Raw genomic sequence first — 24,590 nt, forward strand, 5'->3', positions numbered from 1 at the left:
TTTGGACCCCTTTGGGCAGGTGGGGCCCAAATGGGTCTGACATGAATTGCCCAATTAAGACCCATGCAGTACCCTTACAGGTCCCACTTTTAGTACGTCTGGGCTTCCACGGCTTGCCCCAATGTGGATCCCAGGTGCAAGCCCATAATGGGGCCCACATTTGCCGCCCATGAAGCCCTCATCTGGGCCCCACATGTCATTGCTGGCTGGGTGGTGATGTGGTTTCTCCACTGCATGGATCTTCATGTGTATCTTCAGTTGTTTTTTAAAAGAGAAACTCTTTCCACACTGATCACACGTGTGCCGCTTCTCTGTTGTGGATCTTCTCATGTGTTTTCAGAGATGATGACTGACTGAATCTCTTGTCACAGTGTGAACACTTGTAAGGTTTTTCTCCAGTGTGGATCCTCTCATGTGTTTTCAGATGTTCTGACTGACTGAATCTCTTGTCACAGTGTGAACACTTGTGAGGTTTTTCTCCAGTGTGAATTCTCTGGTGCACTTTTAATTGGTTTGCTGTAGTAAAAGTCTTCTCACACTCAAAGCACACGTACTCTCTCACACCAGTGTGTATTTTCTCGTGTTGATATAAATATGGCAGCTGAGAAAAACTTTTTCCACACACAGAACATGAATATGGCTTCTCTTTTGTATGAATTTTCAGATGTGTCTTCAGGTTTGATGCCCAGCGAAACGTTTTGCCGCATTCATTACATTCGAACAGCTTCTCTCCGGTATGAACTGCACTATGAATCTCAAGACTTTGTTTTGATGTAAAACTCTTCCCACATTGATCACATGTGAACGGCTTCTCTCCTGTATGAACTCTCATGTGAATCTCAAGATATTGTTTGGTTGAGAAACTCTTTCCACACTGAGTGCAGGTTGTAGATTTCTTGTCTCTTTTCTTTAGAAATGTATTTTTAGTCTTTGAGCGACTCAAAGGTTTTTCTCCAGGTTTGTCATGACGATCCTCCTCCACTTCACTCAGTTCTTCACTCTCCTCACTCTCTTCTGTCAGGTCTGAAATCACAACCAAAAAAGTTAATTTTCAGGATATTAAAGTAATTCAAAATGAGGATTATGAAGTGAAAGAAAATAAAATTGAACCTTCATGTACTGAAGTAGACAACTGCTATGAAATACTCTGATCACTTTGATGCCCTTTTATACATTTATTATGTCCCTGAAACAGTTATTATATTTAAAACATTATAGACAAATCACCATGTTTCTGTAGTGAGAACTATTAAATATGTTGATGAATGACACAATTATTGCCATATCTTGACACCAACTTTTAGATTGATATTTAATTATTAAGGGTTGGTCACACTTTTCTTTCACAGACTTCCACACATGTGAATGTGGGACACTGAAAACAAACTCAAGTGAATTTTGACCCTCAACCCTGTTATGAATTTTCCTCATCTTAAAACTGTGATGCCCAGGAAGTGACATCATCTGGGCTCTTTCTACAGCATGATGGCAGGACAAGAAAATAATCTCAATCCATCGTCTCAGTTTAACTTTGAATAACTTCTACATTTTATGAAAAATACAACTTTACATCAGCTTTTGCTTAAAGGTGGTAAAGAGGATCTTTTCGTTGACTGAGTTTTTGAAATGAGCGCATGCATAAGAACAACCCCCCTCCTTCACAGCTCATTTCGAGTGAACGCCTCCCAAAACGCGTGCACGAGTATTGGAACACGAGTGTTTACCACCGGCATTCGCTGTGTTATTAACGACTAGCTAAAACATTCTGACTGTGCTCAACATACAGCGATTGTTTCCTGCTCCTGAAGCAGATTTATATACTTTCACATGGAATTTGAACACCGACTGTAATCGCAGACTGAAAGCAACTGGCTCTGACTGGACATAAGCGCACACACTTAGTGGATTCATTATGTCGGACTCACCACAGGTAACTCATAATCTGCAGTTGTTACTCCTGTCTCCTGACAAAAACATTGCATGCGGCGACTGTGGAATGTGGAAAGTTACTGGAGCGCGCAGCCGCACGTCTCTCACAAGGAACGTCACGGCAGTGATTGACAAGCCAGAGGGCCAATTGTTTATGCGATGATCGCGTAAACGATTGGCTGATGTTTTTAAGGCCCTACCTCGTGGACAGATGATGTATATTAATATTATTCCTTTCAGTGCACCTAATAAATAGTCTTTTATCAGTTAGTAAAGACAGTTTCAAGTAATATTGCAAAAATGTATAAAACAAAACATCCTCTGTACCACCTTTAAGTCAAGCTTAAAACCCTGTCATTCTGGAAAGTGAATTTACTTGATACAGTTTGGTGTTTACTGATATTACTGTTTTTTATTTTAATACATGTCTAAAATCTTGATTACATTGTTGGAAATTTTGAACCAGATATAAAATAAATGTTAAATAATCTGTATTCTGACCTGATGTTGACAATCAATTTGAACATTTTTCAAATCTCACTTTACTGACCATTTGTTGAATATTAGATGAACTGCATATCTAAATGTGTAGCTGAATCTTTCCAACATGAATGTTGTTCAGCATCATGAACGAATGAATGAATGAAGAATAAACACCAACCTCTTTGTTCTTCAGTATCTTCAGTGTGTTTCATTCTGCAGGGTTCTGGATCACTCATGTTCTCACTGTCCTCTTTAATAAACTCCATCTTTACTGGTTTCAGCTCTTCCTGATGCTCCTTTAATGGGAATATCCCAGCATTTATTGATGCATTCCAGTGGGAGGAGCTTCACTGATGATGTGAGTGATGTGGGAGGAGCTTCACTGATGATGAATCCCAGTGTGGGAGGAGTTGATCTGCCAAAATAAAAAAATATCAGTTATGGGGTTTGTTTTATATATAAATGATAACAGAATATAATGTAATAAAATGATTCCAAATATGGATAATGGTAAGAAAAACAGTTAAAAGCACAAAGACAAAAATAATTGTACATCTGTAGTCAACAAATCCCCTCAGTCTGTTGACAGCAATGAAATGAGCTTTAAGTGTCAATTTACAGCAGATCTGAAGACATCAGCATAATAAATGAGGTGAAAACAGGAACTATTGACATGAAATAAAGAGTGTTTTCAGCAGTTTCTCTGTTAATATTGATGATCCTCAGACTATCAACACTCATTCAACAAGACATTCACATCATCTCACTTTATTCTGAGTATTTGCTGTTAGAAACTTATTGGAGTCAGGATATGTGAGAACATCCTATAAAGTGCTCTACTGAAAGACAATACTGTTATTTCTCACAACATGACATGGATAAAACACAAATAACACAAAAACAAACACTAATGACACTCATCTTCATCAACCACTGCTGCTTAATAACTATGAATTAACTATGAAACATGGTTTGATTTTATGATAAGATTCATTGTAATAAAGTAATTAGATCTTTAACATGTAACAGTTTTATGTGCAGAAACTGAAAACTCTCCCCGTCTCAGACTCACAAATCCTGCTGGAAAGATCTCACTTAGAGAAAAACTCTGAGATTTTAGATTTCTACTTAAACTATTTGCAATTTCTTTAAAGCTTTCATTCACTGTATGGACATCATTGCATAAGGAACTACTTTGTCACAACATGTTTTTTATTAATCTGGTCATTTATCTAAAACTATTATAAATGTTTTGTTTTTAATTTAGTATGATGTTGTTATTAAACAATGTTTTGCGCGTTTTGAGCAAATCAATCGAGTGAATCAATGATTTAGTGGTGCACTCATAAAGAGAGCCATTTACTTAATTCCTGAATGAATCAGGCGTTTGAACGAATCGAATGAATGGAAAGGACTCAGTAACTCACTCATTTAGACATTTACTGCCACCTACTGGCAGTTTTAAATTATTTTTTAAGTATAACTTAAATAAATAAATCACATTTCTATAATAATAATAATTAATAATTATCATTTACTCATCCTCATGTTGAATCAAATAAAATATGTAAAGTTACTTTTTGTAATGTCTCTTAGATGATCTTTTGGGGGTAATTTCTGAGTCAAATTTGACATGCGATTAAATTGCGATTAATTCGATTAATTAATCACCACATTGTGCAATTAATCAGATTAATTAATCTAAAACTAAATGTTTTGTTTTTATTTGGTGAAATGTTTAGCAGCAGTGGTTGATGAAGATGAGTTCCATTAGTGTTTGTTTTTGCGTTATTAGTGTCACATTGTGAGAAATAACAGTATTGTCTTTAATTAAAGCAGTTTATAGGATTTTCTCATACACTGTGACTCCAAAAATCATTTCTAACAGCAAACACTCAGAATAAAGTGAGATGATCTGCTAATGTTGATCTGCTAATGTCTTGAATGTCTTGTTTAATGAGTGTTGATAGTCTGAGGATCATCAATATTAACAGAGAAACTGCTGAAAACACTCTTTATTTCATGTCAATAGTTCCTGTTTTCACCTCATTTATTATGCTGATGTCTTCAGATCTGCTGTAAATTGACACTTAACATTTCATTGCTGTCATTTTTGTCAAATTTGTGCTTTTAACTGTTTTTCTTACAGTTCTTTACTACTTTTCTAGATATCTGTCATTATTTTAATGGAGAAACAGAATGAAGTTCTGAATTAGCATCAGTTAGTTTACGATAGACTGATATAAATTCTTAATGCATTTAGTTTATGGGTGAAATACAAAAAGGGTTAATATAGCACAAAAAAATAATTAATTAAAAAAGGAAGAAAGAAAAATAAATAAAACTTTTCAGGCATATTTAGGAGAATCAGTTGATGACATTCAAACACTGTATTGAAGGATCACAGTGAAGCCCAAAATACTAATTGTCATTTACTTTAATTGTCATTTTAAATCTTTAGACTTTATACCACAATCCTTCAAACCACCAGTTTTCACCAATTTGTCAGCAAGAAGTTCTTATATAATGAAATCATTTATAATTTATAATGGTATGATCTCTTATTCTTATATATACTCTATTAAAAACAGGTCAAAATAACTGATTCAACATATATTTAATCATTTAATCATTCAATTAATTAAATCTGTTACACTAAATGATGATGGGACATTAAAACATTTTGTTTTCAAAAAAGTAATTTGAAACATTAAAACAGACACATTTCACCTGATGGGTTTTCTATGTAAAATCACTTTTGTACATTTCATTTGATGCAGACACTACAGTTTGATATCTGGACTTTAACCCTAAAAAACAAACACAGTAACTGATTTATTTTTGATTTGGGCAGATCATCTCCTCCAACCAATCTGCAGTTCAGTCAACAAAGCCCCGCCCACTGCAATTCACAGCCCCTCCCACAGCAGTCACATCATCAGTGAAGCTCCTCCCACAGCAGTTGATCAATAAATGCAGGAATATTCCCATCAGATGAGCACTGAAGCATCAGGAAGAGCTGAAATCTGCAAAGAACATGAGTGATCCAGAACCCTGCAGAATGAAACACACTGAAGATACTGAAGAACAAAGAGGTTGGTGTTTATTCTTCATTCGTTCATGATGCTGAACAACATTCATGTTAGAAAGATTCAAACACTTTTGCACATTTAGAGAAACAGTTAAAGTTCTTTTCTAACAAAAGCTCAGTAAAGGGAAGTTTGAGAAACTTTCATATTGATTGTCAACATCAGATCAAACTAAATTATTTACATATTTTACATTTATTTCATTTGGTTCTCAATTTGCAATTGTGTTACCAGAATTTAGCCATTTTCAATATAGTTTTCAACATTGTTCAACTTTCCAGAATGGCTGACAGGGTTGTGAGTGTAACTTGAGCAAAATCTCTTCTTACAGTAACTTTGGTAACAGGGTTGATGAATGCAGTCATTCATTTGTGTAAAAACTGAGACAATGGATTGAGATTATTGTCTTGTCCTCACATCATGCTGTAGAAAAGAGCCCAGATGATGTCACTTCCTGGGTGTTTTTAAAAGGAGGAAAATCATGTCAGAAGTAACAGGGTTGAGTGAATCATTGAGTGAATGTAGGACACTGATAATAACACATTTAAAGATGCAGTCAGTCTAGACTTTGAGCATGTTAACTTTCTACAGACACCGAAACGATCCTGATATGATGTGAAGACAGATTTTAAAAGCAATTTAAAATGCAAAAAAGAGGTTAAGTTCATTACAACAATGGTTTGCTCAAAGCATAAATCTAAGCATAAGAAATGTATACCTGACTGAGGTATATTTTTTTTAATGTAAAATAAACTTATTTTTATATTATATTACTTTACTTAAGTAAAAAAAATAATTCCAGCAAGTTCAGGCAGCCGAAACCTAAAATTGTGGTAAAAATTATGTTAAATTAAGTTTCAGCCTATATTTCAGCCGTTGAGTGCTACAGCCCTATATTGGCTATTGATATCTTTGCTGTTTTTATACCATCATATGTCAGCCAAATTACCACAATTTTAGGTTTCGGCTGCCTGAACTTGCTGGAATGATTTTTTTTTTTACTTAAGTAAAGTAAAATAACATAAAAATAAGTTTATTTTACATAAAAAATATACCTCAGTCAGGTATACATTTCTTATGCTATATTTAAGCTTTGAGAAATTGATGTTATGTATTTCTTATTTTTAAATTGTCTTCTAAATGTCTAATTGTGTAACTGGCATAATACATGTTTACCTGTCAAATAAAATGTTATACTTGGTTCATTCTGGACTGTGCATCAAAATGATCTGAATGTTTTATAGCAGTTGTCTATCACAGCAAATCTCAATTTTATGACCTCTTCACTTCATATTTCTCTCTTTAAATTATTTTGATGTACTGAAAATTTAAATGACTTTCTTTCATTTCAGAGCTGATGGAAGTGAAGGAGGAGAATGAAGAACTGAGTGAAGTGGAGGAGGAACATCATGTCAAACCTGGAGAAAAACCTTTGTGTCACTCAAAGACTAAAAAGACATTTTTAAAGAAAAGAGACAAGAAATCTACAACCTGCACTCAGTGTGGAAAGAGTTTCTCAAAGAAACAACATCTTGAGAATCACATGAGAGTTCATACAGGAGAGAAGCCGTTCACATGTGATCAGTGTGGGGCGAGTTTCAAACAAAAAGGACATCTTAAGAGTCACATGAAAGTTCATACAGGAGAGAAGCCACACACATGCAATCAATGTGGGAAGAGTTTCATGCGATCATCACACCTTAAAGCAACACATGAGGATCCACACCGGAGTGAGACCGTTCACATGTGATCAGTGTGACAAAACATTTCGTGGGGAATCAACCTTCAAGAAACACCTTCAAGTTCATACAAAGGAGAAGCCACATTCATGTTCTGTGTGTGGAAAGAGTTTTTCACTGCTGCCATATTTACATAAACATGAGAAAACACACACTGGTGTGAGAGAGTACATGTGCTTTGAGTGTGAGAAGACTTTTACTAAAGCAAACCATTTATAACGGCACCAGAGGATTCACACTGGAGAAAAACCTTACAAGTGTTCACACTGTGATAATAGATTCAGTCGGTCAGAACATATGAAAACACATGAGCGGATTCACACTGGAGAAAAACCTTACAAGTGTTCATACTGTGACGAGATTCAGTGATTCATCAAATCTGAAAACACATGAGAAGCTACACACAGGGTTCCTACGCTTCTTGAAAGTACTTGAAAGTACTTGGATTTCAGACACATGAATTCAAGGCCTGGAAAGTACTTGAAAACAATATTGGTCCTTGAAAGTGCTTGAATTAAATTTGAAATAAATTTTGTGAAAATGTATTATAAGATGCCCCACTTAGTCCTAGTATATTTGTTTTGGAATATTATTTTACAATCAGTTTCCGAGTCTTTTCCATTGCGGGTTTGGACATTTGAGCTGTGACACTTGCTGTGCTCGAAATGAACATTCTTATAGGTGTGTGCGATTTTGATTGTGGACGATTAAAAGGTCTCCACGATCTGCTTTTGAAGAAATATTGTTGTATCATGCTATATCGCTTTCTGTCAGTTGCAGTCCTGGCGCCTCTGTCTCAACATACTGTGTAGTACAAAGCAACATACATTCACATCACATGTTAACACAGCGGTAGAGTTATACTCACGGAACACTGCAGTTATTCACAATCACAAAAGTTTATTATTTGCATGCGTTTTAAAGCCTTGCCGGTTAAACATTTTATCTGCGTGCTCGTCACACAGGCTTTTCTGAGCCGAAGCGCGCGCGCTCTAAAACCCTGTCAAACACTGCGTTTGCTGGACAAAGTTATCATTCGCATCTTATTCTGCTAATACTGTCAATATACACAAGGTTTACACCATCGGTTATGTGTAAAGTTCAACAGTTGAGAGAAAATCGAATCTGTGTCAATATATTAAATGCGCGCAAGAGCCTTAAAGGGACAGACAACAAATGCTGCGACTTGTGAAAAAATTAAAATTCAGTCACTCTAAAGTTGATCCAAACCTGTATTAATTTGTCTTGTGCTGAACACAAAAGAACATATTTTGAAGAATGTGGGTAACCAAACATTTCCTAGTAGGCTACCCATTGACATCCATAGTATTTTCTTTCCTACTATTGAACTCAATGGGGGCCAGCTGTTTGGTTACCCACTTTCTTCAAAAAAAAAAACTTGTATGTTCAACAGAAGAAATGTATTTGGGTTTTAAACAACTCTTATGGTAAGTAAATAATGACAGAATTTCCCTTTTTTTTCAATTTCTTTTCAATTTCAATTTCAACTTTTTTTTTTTTTTTCAATTACAGTAGCTTTAACAAGAAACTCATATTTAACAAGAATACTCATATCACAAGAATTGTAATATATAAATTACAATTCTGATTTTTTTTTCTTTTTTTTCTCAGAATTGCAAGTTTATATATGATGTTTTATTAACAAAGTTCGGGAGGAGCAAGTTCAGATGAACCTAATTAGCACAGGTGGAGAGCACTCAGTTAATCAACTCAACCATTGTCAAGAGGTATAAATTCAGCAGCCTTACCTCTGTTCATCTGAGAGTTTATCAGCATCCCTCCTCCACCCCATCTCCTCACTTCTAGTTCTATCTACTTTTACCACACCGGGCGGAGTACTCTGGGTTTGGGCCAAAATTTCGAGCTCAGAGCCCTCTCCCCGGACAGCATGCCAAATACGCATAACTTTACTCTATTTAATTATATGGATATGTAAACTCGTGAACTATAATATATTGTATATATTCTGACTTTAAGCCACAATTACGATCCATATAATCCTTTTTTTTTTTTGCACTCAATTGCAAAATGTATTTTTATAATATTCTCTCTATATTATAATGTTTTTTTTTTTAATGATTCATAAAAAATGAAAACCAAAACTAGTATGGAATAATTGTTAACATTAGGGATAAGAAAGCTGCAAACAGTTTTAATATATTTCCAAAATTACTGTACAAATGATTCTGTTCCTCTTCCGGGTTAAAATGAATGCAAATGCAATAGTATAATTAAAATGTTAAGTACTGTAAGAGGTTTTACATGGCGCTCCATATGTAATGTGAATTTGATAGGTGCTTGATATAAAATAAACGGTGCTTGAAAAAGTCCTTGAAAGTCCTTGAATCTGGTGTTCATGAAAGAGTGGGAACCCTGTACACACGTGTGATCAGTGAGGAAAGAGTTTCTCTTTTAAAAATCACCTGAAGATACACATGAAGATCCATGCAGTGGAGAAACCACATCACCACAGTCTGAAACCACAATAAGTAGTTTAAGGCCCGCCTAATGGGTCCAATGACGGTTTCCCACAGGACAGGGGAAGGTTAACGCGTGTATGTCTTTTCAGCGTCTCTATGAAGTTCACTTAATTTCACTCGTTTAATCTGACTCCAATTTCAAATGATTCTTGTTCTAAGGTTGTGTTTCCAATTAGAAATTAATCATTTGTTATATATTTAGATATTCGATTATTCTGATTACCTTATAGTTTCAATTATTTCGTTCACTGCAGTCCCGGTATCGCTTTAGAAGTGTTACTTCGGCCGACTTGAGTACTCTCCCCGAACACAAACTCGTCAGTTCTGACCTTAAACATTGGATGCAGGGTAAATATATACCTTTAAGTCTGTCGCGCTCTGCTTACTCGTAACAAAAAGCATAGTTTTTTATATATTTACGAAAACTGCAACTTATTTAAGGCAGTGATAGTCAGAAATCGAAATGGACTTAATTGATGTGCCCCATGCTCCATCTATTAAACCTTTCCGTATGAACAATCCTGAACACAGATTTGAGGTTATACCTTCGCTTTAATCTATTAGAAATAATGAATTAAGAATAATACAGAATCAACCAAATATAACATTTTATTTGTCAAGTAAAAATATATCATGCCAATTACATTACAGTTAGATAATTAGAAGCCAATTCAGAAATAATGAATGCATAACATCAGTTGAAATGCATATACACACAGTGGTGGACTAGTGTTTGAAGACACTTGTCCATCACTGCGTGGGGGTCTCTGACTACAGACAATCCCTCCTTACTGCTTTGCAATTTACCTTATATACCAAGGGTTGTAAATATTTACTACACCAACACCTGTTTTGGGGGAGAGAGGAATGGGTTTTCACAAAAGGCACCACCCAAAAAGAGGACAGAATTTTCCTTAGTTTTCAATCTTCTTCATAATACCAGTGACTGCTGTGAAATTGAGACCATTTTACCAATCGCACTGAGACAATTTAAATGATACCAAATATGAAAAGGGAAAAACAATAGATACACAAGTTACATTATAAGTGTTGAATAACTTTCAGTCAGGGGGGAGGGAATGTGTGTTTGTATGTGTGTGTGGTTGGGGAGGCGTTGTCCTTTTGGGGTTAGGGCAAGGCGTTGTCCATTGCTACTTCTTTGAGAACTTCTTTCCAGATTAAAGTTTTATTACTTTATTGCAGGACGCTTTATCTGTTTTTGTCTAGCAGGAAATTCAGGCCTTACAGTAGTCCATCTTTATGTGCTGAGCAACAGTCTCTCTTCTGTGTAAGGTAGACAAATCTCTCCTCTCCACCTATGCTTGGTGCTGTTGCTCTGTTGAATTATCCAGGTTGTTTATGAGGAGCGGCCCCTGTGATTGTGAAGCACTTTAGGTGTGCAGTAGTACATAGTAAAGTGCAACATCAATATGCGTTCTTGTCTATACTTGTGTTCTTGTGAAACGTCATCAGTTGTTCTTGATCGCCCAGTGAGGAAAGAGTTTCTCTTTTAAAAATCAGCTGAAGATACACATGAAGATCCATGCAGTGGAGAAACCACATCACCACAGTCTGAAACCACAATAAGTAGTGTAAGGCCCGCCTAATGGGTCCTTGTGATCTTGTGAAACGTCATCAGTTGCTGCCCAAGTACTGTTCCATTTCAAAGTTCACATCTAGCCAAGTACAGTTAAAATCCCCGAATGTGTTCTTGATCCGCCCCTTTTATTGAGAGGTGACTTGTGCGGACTTGAGACAGCCAGGTATCCCAGAATGCATCTTGCACTAACCAGCAAGCGTCAATAGCAGAGGGGGAAAACTGTGTAATTTAAATATACTACAGTTATTATTTCATATGTAGTTTAAAGAGTTTTTCAGGTAAGAATATATTGGTTTAAAGCTCAAATTTGTGATTTATTGATAAAAGTGGTGCCTATTTGGAGTTTGGGTGCTCATGTACCCCGCAGAGAACAGCCTAACCTTGGCTAATCCTTCTGACATTTGCCACTGGTTCTGATGTTTCTGTAGTGGTTAAACATGAGACATAATTAATCTTTTGTAATTCTAACAGGTAATGTTTGGACTCATGAATCTATAATTTGTTGAACTAAAAGTTTAATCTCATAACTTTATATAGTTAGGCGTTATATTTTACTGTGTAGCCTACTAGAGCGCTGACTTTGTATGTTTGACTGAATTGTTTGCTTTATTTTTTATTGTAGCTTGTACTTTCATAATGGCTATTTGGCCATTATTGACCATTAAAACTGACATTTAACAAAAAGAGTCAGGGTTGTGTTTTATATTTGTAGTGTTACAAGCTCTCCAAGGATTAAATTAATTTAGAAAGAGAAACAAAACCAAAGAACATGGAGGATTCCCTTTAGTCCTCTGCCCCAGAAATGTGAATGAGCCACTCATTTATATAAAATTTATTTTAATTATGCAGGGAAAATGGAAGCAAACAGTCTTCAGGAGAGGGGCTAGTTGTATATGCGGAGCTGCTGGAACTTGTGGGACGCGTGTCTGTCAGGCTGCAGCTGCCTTGTGGGCGTGTTAAGAAAGGGGCCCAACGTGGACGGCTCGATGAGCGGTTCCTTTCTGTCCGTAGCTCTGCAGCTCCAGTGAGCCTTCCATTGCTTCCTGATCTCCATGTTTGAGATTGGGAGGGCATGGAAAAACCCTAGCCATTCAGATATGAATCTGGGCCCAGACAGACGGAAAAGGGATGATTCGAGATTGAGATGGATGATTGAATATAAATGCCAGTGGCTTTTGTGATCGATCCCCCAGCTGCAAGGGCAAATTACATCTGCCCTCTCCTCTTCTTTTTCCACCTCCTATATTCACCTTATTCCACCACGTCCATTTTTAATTCTCCGCTCTTCCGCATTTTGTCATCCGACTTCCGCTAAACTGACGCGGCACATTCGGTAGCTAGATCAGTAGTTAAAAGATTGTTTATAGCGAGCTATAACTTTAGAGAAATGACAAATAACGTTAATGCAGTAAATGTTTTAAATTGGGAGCACAGAGAAAACTTCATACAACGATCAGATGGTCTCATATCATCATTGTTAACGGCCGTAACTGGTAGACAATATGAAGAAGAGCCAGAGGAACCATGGGACTGTCAGGAGTTGATAGAGCAGCATGTAGAGGGTGTAGGTGAAGAAGACTGGAATTATTTTAAATCAGTTTTGTTAAACAACATAACTTTGTGATTTGTATTTTAGAAAATGTATAATAAGTTGTGATAAAAACAGTTGTAAGAGTGTTGTTAACAGAAAGCTAGACACCTTTTACTGGCCTTCATGTAGAGATAATGTTTCACCATTTAATTTTAATATGCAATAAACCAAGATAGAATTAATTTGCAAACTTGACATGACTTATTCTATTTAAATCAGAAAACTTAATTCCTTTAAATTGTAAGAGCTCACATTATATGTTTTTATTAAAAAAATACTGACAGCTAACATCTGGCCACATTGTAAAGATTAAAAAAAAAAAACTTCACAACTGATCATATTGTAAACGTTTATAAAAATATCTACATACACTAGTATTTACACTGATTAGTTCAATCAAAACCACAGATCAATTTTAGGGGTGAGGTTAATTGGAGCTGTTGTTAGAAAGGATTTTGAAGATTTTCAGTCATATGACCCACGTACATTGGCGATGCACCTGGTGTTGGTGGTGTCTTCTTTGGAGAGTTGCATGCGTCTCTTGGTGAAGCCTCTGTCTGCAATTACTTCATCGCCTGGACGAAGGTATTCCAGGAACCCTGAATTTGCAGTTATGAATTTATCACAACACCAGGTTTAGAAGCACTAAAACTTTCAGCAAGATCACCCTGCAATAAATTACGACGCAGCTCCATCAGAGTCATCAGGAGCTGATCCCAAGTGTGTAGCTGGAAGTTGTTGGAGTATGTATTGGTAAGGTGTTTGGCGACTGAATGAACGGTGGTTGTTTCTCAGCAGAGTTGTGTACAATGGCGCCGGCTCAACACATTATGTTCTCATATCAGATGTAGGTGCTTCAAATTGAGATGTGATGTTGAAGTGTAGTTGTGATCAGAGACAGATGGATCCTCCTATTGTGTTTCTGCATCACAGTTCAGGGGCATGTGGATGTGATTATCCTCACTGTTGTCCACTGCATCACTGACGCACATCAATGCATCTGTGGAAATAATATAACCATAAACATATTTTTACATTAGTAATTATTCCTCATGAGAATTAATATAAGATTGCACCCATAGTTTAACAGAACAGTGTGAGAGAGAGGTGCATTAAAAACAAGACACAATACAGTATATAACAGTATATATACTAAAACAGTATACACACAATCTCTAACTCTAGTGTTAATACTTAGGTCAGTATCAATATGAGAGATGTAGCTAGCTCGCCTGCTATCATCTGCAATCTCTGTAATTTACAGGAATAATGTAAGTAAGCTATTGTTAGACCATAATGTACCATAATACTACAGTAAGTATGTACCATTGTACTGTCTTACATATGAAATATATAGGTGGCAATTGTAATAATGCAAGATTCGTTGTATTTTGTGAACTGCTCGTTACTGATCTTAAATGTATTCATAGAAGGGACTTCACAAATCTAGCATTAGGCTAACATGCACATGGCTAGCTAAGTTAGCTTACCTGAATATGATAACCTGTTCAGCACCTGCCGTGACTTCTTTACCACAACATCGTAGCCGAGACATTTCTCGGGTAAGGGCGTTCATCAGTCTGCTTCCCGTCCATGAAATGGTACGAACACACATAAGGGCGCTAGGGTGAGCACTTCAAGTTTAGCGCCTTCAGCCATTGCCTCAGGTGCTCTCGTCTTAAGGTGGTGGGTGTAAATAAAGTGCACCACAACACTCTGACCGCTTCACATTGTATTCGTAACATCGTTGATGCAACTGATCTCTCTTCTTAATCTAATTGTTATGACAGCCCCTAACTGAGCATATAATACTCATCTACCGTTACAGCTATACCGCTAGCGACTACTAGCTTAGGTCCCTCAACCGGAAGTAAGATGACAAAATGAACGCAATGGCGCCGCCCTTGCTGTCGCGGAAAATAAGGTGAATAGCTAAACACGTTTAGTCTTATTGTTTAGAACTTGTTTTCTTGATTTACTGTGAGTATGTTTAACCATGCCTAGTATGGATCTAGTTGACTGCAGTGTGCAACAAGTGTCTCATAGCAGCTGCCGAGCGAACGCACAGATTAGCATTATAACAAATTTCAACACACAAAAACAGAGCTGCTTTACCTCACATACGCTTGACTTGAAGAAGAAGCAGAAGCAGCGACTGCGGCATAATAAAAGCTGCTCTCAATACGTTTGCCAGCTTGTCTCTCATTAGCAATCACTCCATGATTTTATATAGCATACATTTTTAAGTGAATAGAATAGAAATGTTCTAAATGTTCTAATGTTCTAAACATTAATGTTGTGCAACAAATATATTTTATTTTACTGACTTACAGAGCTTTAATAATAAAGTTGTGGATAAAGCACCACTTTCTCAAAAAAAATAAAACATTGAACATTTGAAAATTGTTCCAAATAGTAGTTTAGTTTATATTACATCTTTAATCAGCACCATAAACTAGTGATTTTGACTAAATTTGCCCCTAACAGAAAGGCTTGTAATAGAAGTCAAATGGTGTAACCGGTTACACCATTTGACATTTCAATTTAAAATCAAATTTGACAGGTATTATCATGGACACCTATGTAAGCACTTGGCCTTGGTGGAAATATTTCAAATGTAATTTTTAAAGTTAATACACATTTTTATAATAATGATGAATTATCAATGTATTTATAGGGTCATACCATTTGACATGTATACCTAAGAATACCTAACCATACCCTAAAAATGTCAAATTATCTCATATTTGAAAGACCATTACTAACCTTTGCATGCAGCATTTAGTGTCACCAGGGCCCCTTCTTTGTGATATAATTTCCTGTCACATGGTTTTCTTGCACAGTATTAACAAAATGGCTCCTTGAATGGTGGTTGCACCACCTTGACACTTCAGGAATTTGACTTGACTCCTATAATTCCCCAAATTATTTATAATATTCAGAACAATTCTATAAAGTGTTAAATTAATTTTTATTCACTATTAATTGTTCTAATGTAAGATTATGCCAGACTAGCAGATATGGTGTTTTATTGAGAATTTCACATTTTTTAAACAAGATCAATTATTTGGTACAAAGTGTTTACGGTTACACCACATTGACATTTTTGCTATCAATCCCCAAATATTGTTCTAAATTGATTAAAACCAGAAATTTCAGACTTGGTCCTCAAAAAAGAGAATGTATGCAAGTAATTTGCTAATTTATTTAGCAGTTTTTTAAACGTATTAAACAATAAGGATGCAAAAAAATGAGCGTCACGTCATTGACCCAAATACACCTAATTTATTTATTTTTGTAGTCTGTCTCATCTTTTTAAACACTCCAAACCTCTCACACAGTTTAATCTGACCCCATTTTAATCAATGTAAAATCGATAGGGCCGATCGTTACAACCTTTCCATTTCAGATCAGTGTCATCCTTACAGATCTGGAAAATAAGTCAGAAAGAAGTACAGCAGAGTTTGTGAACAATGTGGTCATGTTCTGTTGCCTTCTTGAGGGTGAGAGAAGTGCACAGAATACTTATGAATCTTGAATATGAAAAATATACATAATGTAAACAATTATTTTTTTGGGAAAGGCTGAGGAGAATGTTGTTAATGCTAGCATGTGCACAGTTGGACATGGCTAATTATTGAGGTAACTTTTAAATATGTCTGTAAAATATCAGACTGACAACTTTTTCAGTACAAAATCTTTTTATATTTTAGAACAAAATAATAAATGAATATAAATGATCTCAAATGAAAATAAAATAAACAACTAAATACAAAACACTACTATTAATACTAAACTATCTAAACTACTAAATTACTACTAAAATGTAAACAATTTTAACTACTAAATTACTATTACTAAAAGGAAAAATGATCTGAACTGCTAAACTATTACTATTAAAAAAAGTAAACAAAATATAAACAATCTAACTATTTCTAAAAAAATGTAAACTAATTTTGAAATGAAACAATGAAAAATGAAGTAACTATTCAGATTTTAATCATCATCATAAACAAAATTGATCTCCATAACACATTTATGGATGTGTTTGATTCTTAGGTGGACTGGAAGTTTCTCAATGAGATCGTCCACACTTCCATGGTACATTGTCATGGGAATGTTAAACTCATCAAAGTCACTGCACAGAAGTGTCAGACTTCCATACTGACTGGATACTCAGATGACTTCAGTGAGGCGCGTGACTTCCTCCCTTTCGGCAATATGGATTTTAACAAAATTTACGCTTAAGTTTACATCTCCTAAAAAGCACAGTGAATGTATGAACTTCTAGATATCTGTGACGCAATATAACACAAACCTGACTCCTTGTAAATTATTATTTCCAAAGAAAGATATGAAGAGTTCAGATGCAAAACCCTCTAAATCCATCAGACTTCTTTTCTTTAAAATGAGCATTTTTTTACCAGGCTTTTACAATCAATGTGTCAGGAATTTCATTTTAAAGGTAATGATAAGGTTATTAGCTAGTGAATAAAATAACCTTTTTTCAAAAATGTCACTCTAGACAATTTATTGGTTTTTAACAAGTTAGATTTTCTTTTGCGTCAAAATCAGCTAAATCCACTTGTGCTTTTTTTGCAAAAACATCTACATCCACCTATTTGGGACAAGACATGGTAAATAGTTGAAAAATCACTAAAGATGCAACTAAAAACCCTGAAAAAGATGAGAGCACTTATCACTTAAAAACTAAACAGTAGACAAACCTCTTTACACAGGGATCTAACACGTCTCTTCTATTCAGCCTCCACTTTTTGCCTCCTCCGTTTATATGGCACAGCTTCCATATGAGACAGAAGAATAGCATCTTGTTTGACTTTGTCTTTGGTGAAATAGAGCTGTTGTTTGATGTATAATAAATCTGATTCCTTCAAAGTAACGGCACTGCACGAAGAACTGTTATGAGTGCATGATACAATTGCGACCAAGCCATTTCCACTGTAGGCTATTTTGCCTTATGACAGGCGGAGTTCTGAGGTAAATAACGTTTTCTTCTGCCATTCAATATTAGTAGGACAGGCTGATCCATTTCATCGTACTCCATCTTTAATTTTAAAAATCTCAATCTGAATCTGACTCTAAAAAAATCTCCTCAGCGCGCCGCTATATTGAAACCGCTCGGAATCATATGATTCGATTCGCGCCTTCTGAGTGGTTCTCGGAATATAGCGGCTTTTGCTGCCAAAGGGAAGTGGCGTCTAGAGGCTTTTGCCAACAAACCGATATTTCTGAATGGGCTGACGCTGCGATTTAGAGGATTTGAAGCACGTGATTTGTTGAACGTGTACTACGTGCCGTAAGCATTCGTTCAATGTCATTATCTCATTTTTGACAGAGATGGCGTTTAGCGGCTTTTGCATCTGAACTCTTCATATGTATATCAGAATCAGCCAAAATGTGTTAAAATGTTAAATGTGTCACGATTGTGGATCCAATCCGTTGTCTCCCAAACGCCTCATCTCTACAACAGCAAACCGTAACAGAAGGACAGACCGATACCGCTGGATCTCCACAAGAGAAGATGGGTATCTACCTGATCCCCGAGTGTCCAGAATCTCTCAGGGCGGTCGAAAGACTATGCCTTTTGCGGCAGAGTGGCAGGCCGTTGGAGAGGTATGTGGAGGAGTTTTTGGAGGTTTCTTATTTGGTGAGCTGGACTGATGCCTGCCTTAATGCTGTTTTTCTGATGGGACTGGACAAGGACGTTATTCGTTATAGCGAACCAGCCTGTAGTTTCTCCTTAGTCGATTCCCTGAATGTGATTCTCCTGTTAAATGGTTCTAATTTTGAAGTAGACAAGATTCTAGAGAACCAGAGTCCTTGTCCAGCCCCATCAGCAGCTTATCGGGCATCGCCAGCTCACCTTACCCCAAAGCCCTGCACATACCGCTTCAACGCTCCTGCCCACTCCTGGCCGCCTGCCGCCGCCGCCGCCGAGCACTCCGCTCCAGCCGCCGCCGCCGAGCACTCCGCTCCAGCCGCCGCCGCCGAGCCCTCAGCTCCAGCCGCCGCCGCCGAGCAATCCGCTCCAGCCTTTCACGGGCCGCCAGAGGATGCTGGCTGGTTGATAGACTTTGTCACAGAGCCCGTCGCTCCAGCCCTCAACGAGCCCTCAGCTCCAATAGCGGCCAACGAGCCCTCGTCTCCAGTCTCAGCCGCCGAGCCAGTATCCCCAGTCTCAGCCGCCGAGCCCTCCGCTCCTGCCTCAGCCGCCGAGCCCTCCGCTCCTGCCTCAGCCGCCGAGCCCTCCGCTCCTGCCTCAGCCGCCGAGCCCTCCGCTCCTGCCTCAGCCGCCGAGCCCTCCGCTCCTGCCTCAGCCGCCGAGCCCTCCGCTCCTGCCTCAGCCGCCGAGCCCTCCGCTCCTGCCTCAGCCGCCGAGCCCTCCGCTCCTGCCTCAGCCGCCGAGCCCTCCGCTCCTGCCTCAGCCGCCGAGCCCTCCGCTCCTGCCTCAGCCGCCGAGCCAGCCGTCCCTGCCTCAGCCGCCGAGCCAGCCGTCCCAATCCGCAGCAGAATCAGCCATTCCACGCGCCGCCAAGCCAGCTCCATGCTCCTCCACCCACATATCCATGATATTTCTGGGACTCCTCGCAACTATCCTAAACCTCCCCAAGTATTTTTTTGGGGGGGGCCAAGTACCCGTGGGTGGGGGACATGTGGTGGAGACACATGTGGGTGGGTCTTTGCCATGGCTGCCCACTGCACCTGACCCGCCGTGGCTGCCCACTGCACCTGACCCGCCGTGGCTGCCCACTGCACCTGACCCGCCGTGGCTGCCCACTGCACCTGACCCGCCGTGGCTGCCCACTGCACCTGACCCGCCGTGGCTCATGGACCCGCCCCGGAGACCTCCACTCCTACCCATGCCTCTCCCTGCACCGGCATGAGGTCTCCAGGGCGCCCACCCCCCCCTCCCCGGTGTTTCTCCTACGGCGCGAGGACGCGCCTACCGGGAGGGGGAGGTACTGTCACGGATCCCTTGTCTCCCGGACTCCAAATCCCATGATCCTCTTGTCTCCTCACCAGCACTCCCTTCCCTCGTCTTCTCCTCCTCATCACGGATTGCCTGCACCTGTTCCTGATTGTCAGTACACCCTTTATAATGGACTCACTCCCTCCACTCCTTGTCTGTCATAAATGTTATATGGAAGTGTTTGATTGTTGTCTCCTCGTTGTGTCAATAAAAACCCATCGATTGTGGAAATCCGTAAACGCCTCATCTCTACAACAGCAAACCGTAACAAAATGCTGGCATAAATTCAATATTGTGCATCCCTAGTTCTGGAGAAGAGGCTAATGTGTTTCATTATATTTGTGTACCTTCACAGTGGTGTATGTGGAGGAATTCAGTTTTCCTCTCCCACCGTCACAGATGTAGGCTTTTAGGTGAGTGAGCTCCACATCGTCTCCGAAGGTAGAGCTCTCTCATGGCTTTGTCCCGCCAGAGAGAAACATCCAGGATATTATCCTGCCACATTGGAAGGAGAGGTCCAGGATGGGGACCTTGGTTCCCTGAACCTCTGCCATCCTCACAGTTTGTATCTGGAGAATAATAGTTTAAAATAAGTCATTCAGGTCAAATCACCCTCACTCAAATCTATGGTCTAGATTAGAGTTGTGCAAGTAATATGCTTATGGTTGAACTGTTTATTTTTACTAACTTAAAGGATTAGTCCACTTTCAAATAAAATGTTCCTGATAATTGACTCACCCTCATGTTAGGTCGCACCCTCTCTCTCAAATATGTGTCCCTCAGACTCTTCCATCTTTTTCTGCACAGAGCCTCTGAATAAACACATTATCTCGTCAGTTGGAAACTAATAATGGAAATTTAGCTCGTTTATGCCGGCCGGCTTTTGCTAGCTTGCAGGTGGGCTAGTATCAACGGCTAAAATCATGCAAAGCGTTTTACAACTTACCAGATTGTCTGATTTCCTCACTTATCCTCTTCCAGGCAAGGTCCTTTTTATTCCTGTCTCGATAAAAATATGATGATACATCATACATTTCAGGGTGGCCACACACAGCGACTATCAGTTTGTCCTCCATCTTTGTTCTGGTCTCCACCGCTGATCACATCATAAACACGTAACTATCAAAGAAGAGTCCCTGATGGGTTAACGTGCCGCGAATATTCGCCAAAGTTCAGATTTTTCGTCTAGGGCGTCAGACACGTGAACGCTCAATTCACGCCATTCTCGCGTCAACAGTCGATTCGCGCCGCAGGAAGTCTAGACACGCGTTTACATTGATTTAACATGTAAATCAGACGCCCCAGATGCGTTTCATTGTGAACGCAGCATTAGGAGAACCTCATTGTTTTTACTTATTGGAAATATTAGCTAAAAGGCATAGTAGCTAAAAGTGAAAGATACTTGTGTAAGATTCTTCTTGCATCTTGTAAAAAACTATAACTAGGAATTGGCTTAAAGATGCTACTTTGAATTGTAAACAGTGGTTTGGAATTATTGAAGAAACGTGTATATATGTATGTATTTTTATGTATATGGGCGTGCATGTATATGATCATTGATATCTAGGAATAAGAACTGATACGTATGTATAAGTATACAGCTGTGAAACATACATTTGCTGTTCATATATGTATATTTTCTTTCCTCCCTCTCTGTTAATATTGCTTTTTGTTTTTTCATTGTTATCCTTGTAATTAAAATAAATAAAAAAAGGCACAGGACTCATCACCTTTAGAAATGAACTGTTTGTTATATAACCCTTATTGAACTGTCACATTAAGAAAACGTTCAATAGCCATTTTTGTAACACAGATGTTCTCTCCTTTACAGGAGAGAAAAAGTCTGCAGACTTGTTTGTAAGTCTAGAGCTACTTTGTAATTTGTTAAAAAGTTTCCTTAAAGAGAGGTTCCTCCATCTGAAAAATCTTCTCACTATCTGTGTGGCAACGTGTAGAACCATTGAAAAACCTAAGCAGAGTCCCATTAAATGACTCAAATGGGAAAGTCGCGGTTGCCCACAATGGCGCACACTTGTTGTCAAATGAATCAAATGAACCCCCCCCCCCCTTTGTATTAATAACACATTAATTAATGACCCTTTTTTGATTTCTTGTATTTAAATTTGATCAAAATCTTTGTTAAAAGTCCGTGCCTTGACATAGACTACGTTACCCATAATGCACGTGTTCATATGTAGTTCTGCCAGCTCGTGGTTGTGCTAGGCGCTTTCACTTTCGTGTGGTCCAGGGCCATGAGAGCAGTATTCACGGTGCAGAGAATTGCCATCCTTTGTTAATCCTACGCTAGTCTTGTGTGTAGAAGTGCTGTGTGCGTTCTTAAGATGTAAGTACGGCTTTGCATGAAAGACGCATTTATTGCAGTTATTTATTTATTTATTGCAGAGTTGTGGCGACGTTGTTATAATTGTGTTATTCCCTACTGCTATACTGCTGATGTCGCTACGGCGTTCCACATGTGCTCCTAAAGTCATTTACTGTATATACTTTAGTTATTGCCTTGCTAATAACTGCAAATATTATATTTAATGTATAGTTCGCCTGTTTTGGCACTTTTCACCATTTGGAGATTTATGGCATTCATGTAAGTTCATTTATAGTTTATAGTATATGGATTTCGGTTGTACTGCGGGTTATTTCTTTATGCATCTGTATGTAACCATAGCCTACATGTTTACTAATATACATTTTATTGTATTTTTTGTTTCAGATAACCACACACAAACACACACACAAAAACACCTATTCTGTCATATCGATACCTGTAAACCCTCATCATCTCCATGTACCTGACTCCTTCTCAATAAACTCTCAAACTGGAGCATTGGATTTGCCTATTCCTTCTGACCGAGGAAGACTCAGTTGACGAGCAATCCATAATCAGCCGCAGACGCACACGGTCTCTTACAATCTTTATACCACTTCTTTTGACCCTAATGCTTCATCTTAGTTTTTTCATAAAATTCGATCCTGATTCCTGAATTGAATGACCACAACAGAGAACTTTGTGAGGAACCCTTTAATATAGATGATCTTTATAATATAGTAAAAAGAATGCCAAATAACAAATCCCCAGGGCCGAACGGGTTACCCTTTGAATTTTTTAAAGTATTTTGGGACTTTATTAAGCATATTCTTACGAAGCTTATTGAGTGTGCAATAAAAGGTGAATTGGCAGAATCAATGAAACAAGGCCTCATCTCTCTTATACTCAAGCCTAAAAAGGATAACACATTTTTAGATAATTGGCACCCGATCAACCTTTTGAATTCTGATTATAGGTTACTGGCTTCTGTATATGCTGAAAAGATCAAACCTTGTTTACAGACATAATTTCTAACACTCAGTCTGGCTTTTTAAAAGGAAGGCATATCTCTAGTATTAGATTAATCATAGATTATTCTGAATTTATAAACAAAGAGGCGTTAATTTGGTTTATCGACTTCTATAAAGCTTTTGATACAGTTGAGCATTTATTTCTTAAGCCCTTTCTAAGTTTGGTTTTGGTAGATCCTTTATTAAAATGATTCGTACTCTTTACAAAGGAATTAATAGTTGTGTCTTCTTAGCTTCCAGCACTTCCCCCAGATTTTCTGCGGGTCGAGGCATTGGCCAGGGATGCTCCATCTCTCCTTTTCTTTTTCTGTTGGCTGCTGAGCTACTAAGCTCACATATAAAACACTCAAATATTAAAGGCATAAATATTGGAGAGAATTCTTTAATAATTAGTCAGTTATCGGTTAGTCTTTTACTTAAAAATGAATCAAAAGTGTTGCCATAAGTAATTTTAATCTTTGTATGTACATGATTCAGATCAAGTTTCTGTCGATGGCATTACAGTTAAACGGCGTGTAAAATATCGTGGGGTCGATATTTTCAGATCAGGTTCAGAACATCTTCATTACAATTTTCAGCCAAGGTTAGATAAAACTAAAAAAAATACTATGTCGCTGACTGCAGAGAGACGGGAGAGTCCTGCTGACTAAGACTGAGGGAATATCACGCCTAGTTTACCCTGCTCTTTTCCTATATATTGATATTGATAATAAAACTATTAAATCTATTGACTCTTCTGTTGTTCTGTTTTATTTGAACAAATAAAACAGAATGTGTTCAAAGAAAATCCTTGGTAAGAAGTTACTAGGAGGGGGTCTTAATGCTTTAGATTTACAAACTATCATCCAGATACTCAAAATTAACTGGATTAAGAGTTGTGTTTCTAATAATGGATTACCCTGGATTTGGATCCCTAACCTAATATTCAAACACTGTGGTGGCGTTAGATTCTTACTACCTTGTAATATTAAGTTCAGCAAATTACCTATCAAACTCTTGAATTTTCACAAACAAGCTCTAGATTCCTGGAAGATGCTTTCAAACATAATCTTTCCCCACACACATGTATTATGGGGAATAATGAAAATGTAACAAATCCCTTTTTTAAAGGAATGGGTGAGTCAAAATATATTTGTTTCTGATTTGTTTAGTGCTCAAGGAGTCCTTCTCTCTTTTTCTCTTTTTGTGTCTTTGAAAGGTGCTACAATTTCATTAAGAGACTTCAATAAGGTGATTAAAGTATTCCTGGCAAACTTTGATTTAAGATTTGTTTAAACAATCATATTCCTTCACTTGCAATCAATGGTGTTCAT

At 37.9% G+C, this 24,590-nt stretch overlaps 1 protein-coding gene across 1 annotated transcript; it reads right to left on the bottom strand.

Moving 5' to 3' along the window:
* Positions 1-394: 394 nt before the first annotated feature.
* Positions 395-20,999, bottom strand: LOC125244406 (gastrula zinc finger protein XlCGF49.1-like; the record flags this gene model as incomplete). Its single annotated transcript, XM_048154493.1, has 3 exons — positions 20,870-20,999; positions 13,419-13,531; positions 395-907 (listed from the first exon to the last, which is right to left on the bottom strand). Coding segments are annotated over exons 1-3 (756 nt in total), but the record flags the coding sequence as incomplete, so codon positions are not given.
* Positions 21,000-24,590: the final 3,591 nt, after the last annotated feature.

This window comes from Megalobrama amblycephala, linkage group LG14 (genome assembly GCF_018812025.1).
Source record: "Megalobrama amblycephala isolate DHTTF-2021 linkage group LG14, ASM1881202v1, whole genome shotgun sequence".
Taxonomy (NCBI): domain Eukaryota; kingdom Metazoa; phylum Chordata; class Actinopteri; order Cypriniformes; family Xenocyprididae; genus Megalobrama; species Megalobrama amblycephala.